Source organism: Nanorana parkeri, unplaced genomic scaffold, assembly GCF_000935625.1.
Source record: "Nanorana parkeri isolate BGI_ZX_2015 unplaced genomic scaffold, ASM93562v1 scaffold1568, whole genome shotgun sequence".
In the NCBI taxonomy this organism is placed as follows: domain Eukaryota; kingdom Metazoa; phylum Chordata; class Amphibia; order Anura; family Dicroglossidae; genus Nanorana; species Nanorana parkeri.
Genome location: NW_017307836.1, coordinates 217,153 through 224,983, shown reverse-complemented (window position 1 = coordinate 224,983; position 7,831 = coordinate 217,153). Strand labels below are relative to the sequence as shown.

At 42.7% G+C, this 7,831-nt stretch overlaps 1 protein-coding gene across 1 annotated transcript in view; it reads right to left on the bottom strand.

The window, feature by feature from the left end:
- CHD6 (chromodomain helicase DNA binding protein 6) overlaps positions 1-7,063 on the bottom strand; it is a 60,506-nt gene extending 53,443 nt beyond the window's left edge. Inside the window, exons 1-2 of the mRNA XM_018570659.1 lie at positions 6,981-7,063; positions 3,991-4,481 (exon numbers count right to left, since the gene is read on the bottom strand). Of these exons, the coding sequence (XP_018426161.1) occupies positions 3,991-4,481; positions 6,981-7,013 (524 nt within the window). The 5' untranslated portion in view covers positions 7,014-7,063. The remainder of the gene's footprint in view (positions 1-3,990; positions 4,482-6,980) is intronic.
- Positions 7,064-7,831: the final 768 nt, after the last annotated feature.

The following is a 7,831-nucleotide window of genomic DNA, read 5'->3' as shown; positions in this document are numbered from 1 at the left end:
CGCCGGATAATAAACCCGACACTTGGCGCAGAGATGTTGGGGCCCGCCGGCCGCCTGAAACTGATGAGTGAGCCGGGGAATGAGGCACATCATGGGGCAGTGATGGGGCCTTAGCCGTGAGGACCCAGCAAGCAGCCATCTGAGCACACGGGCACCTGTCTCCCACAGACACTGGAGTGTTTTTCTGCAGCCTCCCCCACCAGGAAAGAGACCAGCCATAGGTGAAGGTAAATAATTACTATTATTATTATTATTTGCAGCCTAACTGATGGACATGCTGTATAACGTATTGCTGGTATTTGTAGTGCTCTCTAGCAGGTGCCATTCTGCATTGCAGCAATGCAGAATGGCACCCTCTATAGAGGACTACAAATCGCAGCAGTACTTTATACAGCAATGCTATGGTGTGGATTGGGGGGGTTTGTGGGTTTTTTGGGGGGGGGGCAGGACAAAAAAATCTTGCACCAGGGCCCTTTGTTCCGCCACTGATAGCAGATCATCAGAATTACACAATTTCTCATAGCAGGAACACAATTTTGATAAGTCATTTAGACAAAGGCTGCCAACAAGCATGCAGCTAGCCCTGCAATCTCTTATTAGTGACAGACCCACACTGTAATACATATTTAATTGTAAATAATATGAATAATGAAAGAATTATAAAACATTGATTCATAAACTTGTAAATGTAACATCTAAAATAAAAGAGAAAGTTTCCTTTTATATATCAGAAAAGAAAAGACCATACTGCTGCTAAGACTACCATCTACTATGGCCAGTTCAATACCCTTGAAAATATGGCTGACATTTACTAGTAGATCACAAAGTCCGTTACATACATGTAGGACGGTCTGAAGACATTTAATATTGCAGTCACTGATGCCAGGGCGGCTAGGCGGATTTCCAGCAGCTCTGTCATCCTGCACACAAGGGCGATGTGCCATGACACGTACAGCACACTTGCAGGGACAATAACACAGGAAATAAACGTTTGTCTTGTCATGCGATGTGATTTGTTTCTTATATTTACACAGCACCGAAATACATAACCAGACTTGGAACCACCAAAGAAACATTCACACCAGTCTCTTCCTTGGTAAAGTAGTCTATTCAATGTTCATATTACAGTCAGACAGACACAATCGAAGAGTCAATATGGCCAAAAGCAGTTCATCTACCAGCATGTCTCTGTACAGAACACCCACGGGAAACCAACCTATAAAGAGTGACAACATACAAACTCCATGCAAATTCTGTGGGAACTGAGCACAGGTCCCCAATATTGCAAAGCCAGAATGCAACCTAAGCAACCTTGTGGCTTATGATGATACCAAAGCACATACTAGTCAACACTATCATTTGAGACAACAGTGCAGCCAAGGGCACAAGAACAGTCAATATACCAAAGCAACAAAATAAATATTATTAATAATAAAAACACCAAAAACAGGACAAAAACAAAAACTGGGACTTTAAAGTTACCCACTATCCCACATAGGTCAGGATTTAGATCATAGAGGAGTATTTATTACATAGAAAATCATATAAACCCAACATGGAAGTATACAAAAGAAATAAAACCCATTCACATAGCACTATATTATATACAAATAAATGCCTCCTGATTCAGAAAAAAAAAGAAGAATGCCATGTGACAACGGGTACAACAAGAGAAGCGAGGGTGCATTGCGCATGCTCCCGTTAGTGAGCAGAGTGCATGTTCCGGTTATGCCGAGGGGTGTGCTCAATAGTCAAGAACCAGAGGTCTTGCTGCACTCCTTACCGGAACATTCAAGAGACCCGTGCAAACGGGTGGGTGCTTGTAGTGACCACGGACGGCACCGTGAATAACATAAATAAAGAAATAATGTCACCAGCACACCATACACTTATGGTGTGCTAGTGACATTATTTCTTCATTTGCTCAATAGTCAAGGCTGTCATTTTGGACAGTTTTGGGGAAAGCAGAAATTGGCTTTCAGGTACGTCATCTAAACTAAGCTTCCTTAGTGTAAGCTGCACAATGTATTTTTTTTACACTACTGGGGCCCATTGACCAAATAACCTTTTTTTTCCTTATTTTTAAAGATGATTTAAAAAGGAGAACTATGAGGTGAGTGCTTTTCACTCACCTCATAGTTCTAGACGACCTGGGACAATGAGACTGTCACAGGTCGGCTCAGTAGATCGGGAGGTAAGCGAACATATACCGGCGTTCGCTCACCTCTCGATCCTGTTACGGCTCTCTGCCCTGACAGGGGAGGGGCTGGCTTTCCCCCTCCCCGACGGGGGAGGCGGCGGGTACAGCTGGCTCTGCCTCTAGATAGATGTGTGGGGCTGTGCTGGCCACTTTTTCCAGTGTAGTCCCATTGCACAGACAAGATCATTTTCCCACCTCAACCTAACCACTGAACCATCACGTTCTCAAACAATTCATCCCCACACAGCTACCTCCTCATGTATTACTTCTCCCTCCCTTTTAGATTGTAAGCCCTCAGGGGCAGGGCCCTCCTTACCACCTTGTATTGAATTGTATTGTGATTGTAATGTCTTCCTTATATTGTAAAGCGCTGCGCAAACTGTTGGCGCTATATAAATCCTGTATAATAATAAATAAATACATTTTCCTTTTTCCCCATTTCAATTTTTTTGTATTTGTTTTTTTAGCACAGTGTGGTGCGACGCAGAACAACCACACCGCACCTCGCTGTGGCTGATAGAACTTCATGAATAAGGAAACAGTGCGAGGCGCCAGGATCAGTGCTTCAGCAGCGTTACCTGTCAGCACACATCAACAGCTGCGCACGGACCATTAAATATACTCCTGTACAGTTATCTGTTAAGTTAACCCCTAGTACTCCTGCAAAATCTTATATTCAAGTGCATGCTTTGCAGCCCATGGGGAGCCATACAGCTTCCGTTAAAATCTTCCAGGCCAATCCATACAACAACAAACTGCGCAATGATAGACAGGTTCTCCAAAGGAATGCATGAACCTGTTCTGCACATGTGCAGTAGAAGTGAGGAACTGGCCAGGACAGTTTGCAGCGGCAGCAGTGGAAGTCCTCTACCTTCTCAGACCCAATATTCCATTGGAACCGCGGTGCTCACCGCAAGTCTCTGCCGGACCCAATCAACAAAATGAAATGGAAAATAACTGGCATTCGTAGGAATCCTCTTAATGGCGTCTCTTTATTGAAAAGGCATAAAAAGCAGCTACAGTAGCTGTTTTTATGCCTTTTTTTAAATAAAGAGACGCCATTAAGAGGATTCTTACGAGTGCCAGCTCTTTTCCATTTCATCTCCTTGTGGGCTGAACAATAAGCATCTGACAGGAGAGTAAATAAAAGGAGTGCTGGGAAAGGGATACATATACCAAATTAAAAACTAACCTGATGACCATACCTCCCCTTGTACATACCATGTGGTGCTTGTTTTTTTTTTTTTTTTTTTTAAAGTTCAGTATCCCATTGGTAATGTGTTTGTATTATCTTAAAAAATATTAACCTTTGCAGTGGGGCTACCCCTGCACTGCAAGGGTTAACTGCTCATTTTGGTATAGGGACTAAAGAAAATATACTCACCTGATTCCTGGTCCTCTTTGGCTGCTAGACTCTGCCTAAGGACCTGTGACATCATCATGTCTAATGCAGCTGCATTAGACATGAGGGCGCCGAGGAACAATCCACCACCAGAGCGAAGGGGAAGAGAGGTGAGTTTTGACTGCCGCAAGACCAAGGATCAGGTGATTATAATGTCTTTCTTTTAACCCCTAGACCAAAACGAGCTGCAAGGGTTTTTACATCCCCTGGAGTTCTGCTTTAAAACACAGGCATGATGGTAATCTTTAATGAAATCATTTATGAAATTCTTGCAACACATGTAGAGGAACCAAGTGTTAGGTTGTGGGAGATATTTCACTTTTAATTAAAAGTGGTTTATTATTTCAAGGTGACAACTCACCTGTGTTTAGAATAAGCATTTGCTCACCTTGTTTTCTTAGATTTGGTTTTAACAACCGTTTCTGAATTGGCTTTCTTCTCTTTAGGAGGTTTTGGCTCCTTCAGTTTCCTTTGCTTCTTGGTTTCCTTAGGGCTCTTGGGTTGTTTGGGTTCCTTCGCCTCTTTGGGCTCTTTTGCTTTTTTAGGCTCTTTAACTTTCTTGGGCTCCTTCTTTTTCTTTGGTTTTGACTCCTTCTCCTTCTCCTCCCCCTGCTCCTTTTTTTTTCGTTTTTTCTTTACGCCAGTCCCACCCCCTCCACTGTCCTCCATCCCGTTAAGATTGTTTGGTGAGCCGAGCTCACAAGTTTCCTGCTCGGGGAAAAGTTCATCCTCAGCCAAGAGCCGGGAAGGGGTGTCCAAAAGTGTTACAGGATGGAAATCTTCAAGACTTGATTCGGAGAAGGGGGCAAGTACTTGGCGTTCGCAGGATATAGAGGCACTGGACATTGGTGAATAGCTAAGTGCTTTCAGGTTGGGCAGCTGGTAGGATAAAACAAAACAAAAAACAGAAATTAGAAAAATCACTCAAAACACTAGAAAATATACTAAAATTGGTGTGTCGAATACATGCCAACAGCACCAAGAATATTGCCAGCCAAAACCTGATGATATTTCCCCTTTAAGGGGGAATGCGATGTTGCAGCACTATCTGGTTTCTTGTACAGACACTCCTCGGTTTATGATGAGGTTACGTTCTGATAAACGTACTGCAGGACTTCTCTAGAGTCTCCCCATTCTTTGGAACTCCTTACCCCAACCAGTCCGTCTATCTCCCACTCTGACTGCCTTTAGGTGATCCCTTAAGACTCATCTCTTCAGGGAAGCCTATCCCACCTCAAACCAACCACTCAACCATCACGTTCTCAAACAATTCATCACCACACAGCTACTTCCTCATGTTCCACTGGCCCCTCCCATTTAGATTATAAGCCCTCACAGGCAGGGCCCTCCTTACCATCTCGTCTTGTAATTATAATGTCTTGCTTATATTGTAAAGCGCTGCGCAAACTGTTGGCGCTATATAAATCCTTTATAATAATAATAATAATAATAATAATAATAACAGTGTACTGTACTGCCGTGGTCGGCAGCAGACAGTTCACAATGGGAAGCAATAGCTAGACTGCTATTGGCCATTTCAAATTGTAATAGCCAATAGCAAACTGGCTATTGGAACCCCCGTCCACTAGGAGAAGGAGTGGACCTGAGAGAGAAAGTTCTCTCTCAGGTCCGCTCCTCTGCTCAGTGGGCAGGGTGCAATAGCCATCATGCTATTACAATCTGAAATAGCAAATAGCAGTCTGGCTATTGCTCCCAGCTGTTTACATTCACCTGCCGGCTGCGGAAGCTAGTCGGCAGGTGAATGGGGAAGCGGAGCGCCTCGTGGATGGTTGCTTGAGAGTTACTATTAACTCTCAAGCAGCCAGAAACTAGTTATCCAGCATCTACCGATCCCGTGGGTGCCGAATAACTTGGAGTTTATAAGACAGTAAACTCCGTCGTAAATGCGACAGATTGTAACTCGATTGATCACAATCCGAGGAGCAACTGTACACAGTATCCAATGGCAAGATCACCTGGTCTGTGTCTGTATACAGGGCAAAGGTTTCACTTACCTGACAAACCATTGTATTTTTTGCAAACTATCATCCTCTGTAAAGAGACCAAACTGCCTACTTGTATGTTATGGTGCTCCATTAAGCAAATACCAACCACAGCTTCTGCGGTGGGACTCTCAACGTTTTTGTTTTTTTTTACTCCCAAATGCAATAGGCAACCTGACTAGCCAATGGGAAAGCAAGATGCAGACAGAGGCAGAAGTAGGAGGGCAAAGCACAACCATGAAAAAACGTTTGAGGTTTGTAAAACCAAGCACTAAAAATTATTCAGATACAAAAACAGACACCTGGAGATGTCTACTCTACAGATCTAGGGCCATGCCAACAACATAAGGAGAGCCCACAGGTTCACAGCGGAGAGTAAATATACTTTAGCTTTGTAATAGCTTCATCATTTGGAGTAGAGCAGAAATTTCTGGTGGGGATACACAGAATCTATAAGAAGCCACCAATGAGTGGAAATTTGCAAGTAATAAGAAAAGAAAGTTTTGGGAGGAGATGGGCAATAAAGAAAAACGATGATCCGCCGTCTTCTGATGGCCCACCCCCTGAGCAAGGTAAACCTACAGACCTATGATCCCTCATGTCCCCCCTGCTGTAGGAAGCCACCTGAAGTAAGCTCTGGTGTCAAAGCTTACCTGGTCAATGGCATCTCTGCTTCCCCAACGTTACAATGTTCGAGGCGAATGGCCTCTCAGGCCCAAGTATTGTCACATGCTTCTACATACCCGGAAGCCCCGCTATTGGGAGCAACATAAAAAAGGCCCTGCCCAAGTATGAAGGATGTGGGGGAGCACAGATGGTTGAGACTTCCTTGCTGGTTAGGTGCGCTTCTCTTAGGAGGCACTGTGATTTTTACCTGCAAGTTGCTCTTTAAATAAGGGCAAGAAATAGCCTAGGGACCCGGGATCTCAAAATAATTTTTAAAAATACCACATTTCTAGGTATACTAACTTTCATAGAGAAAATGTATCTGCAAGTAAAGCAAATCCCGGGGCATTTCCGTTTTGTGCAGACCAAAAGCACCCACCAGCAGATAAAATTGCTGACAGATGTTCTAACTCCTCCCCACACTTCCAAAAACAAATAAAAAAAATTGGCTGGGGTCAAGTTTTAATATCATTCAGAAGCTACAGATATGACAAAAATAATAAAGAAGGACTCCCCCAAAGAAAAAGGCCCGCCTATGATAAGCATAATGCATTCGGTAATTATACCTGACCTATGCGATGTTCATCTTCTGCAATGTGAATAAAACATTTTTGATAATTTCATAATTTGAACTAAATTAATGTGAACGCAGGCTTCCCAAAAAGCCATTACAGCTTCCATCCAGTGCAGATAATACACACAAACCTACCTGCTGTTCTTGTTTCTGTATTTTCATTATCATTAATTAAATGTTTTGCACCTACAACACAAACAAAAACAAAAATTACTGTATAATAAACTGACAGCTAAAGAAACAAAAAAAATAGTTCACAACAAACTGAATCTAACAAAATTAATTTTCATTTTTCAAAACAACTTCATTTCATGGAAACGGTGGATGAGGATCCGCATAGTAAACAAGCACATGTTATATTATGACACCTCTGCAAAAGTGTTTCTCATGGGCTGCCTTACAATTACATTATAGGTGTTCTTTCATCAAAAAAACCCCACAAAAAACCACAAAAAAACATGATTAAAATTTAGTGTTATATCCCTTGGAGTATAATATGATTATGATAACCTGCATTAGGACAGAAAATCTACAGTAGAACCGTTAGGACCCCAAAATGATGTTCCACAATTAAAGTATCCCCAAATTATTATAAATACTATGGACATTATTCCCTGAGAAATATAAAACCGTCAACTAAAATACACTAGAAGGTCAAAAGGTTTGTGGACACCTGACCACATACCTATAGGAGCTTGTTGGACATCCCATTCTGAAACCATGGGCGCTACACATGGACTTGCTTCCTCCATTGCCCAGCCTCAACTCTGTCAGAAAGATGTTTAGTAGGGTTGAGGCCAAAGCCCTGTGCAGGCCCGCCTATGTTCCTCTACACCAAACCCTTCAAATTGTGTCCCCAAAATTTGGGAGGGATGCCCTTGCAATACCTTTTGGCCATATAGTGTAGGTCTACAACACACTAGCAAGAGACATGCTGCACATCCTGGAATTACAGTACAGCTGTGATTGAAGCTGTGGAAATTTGA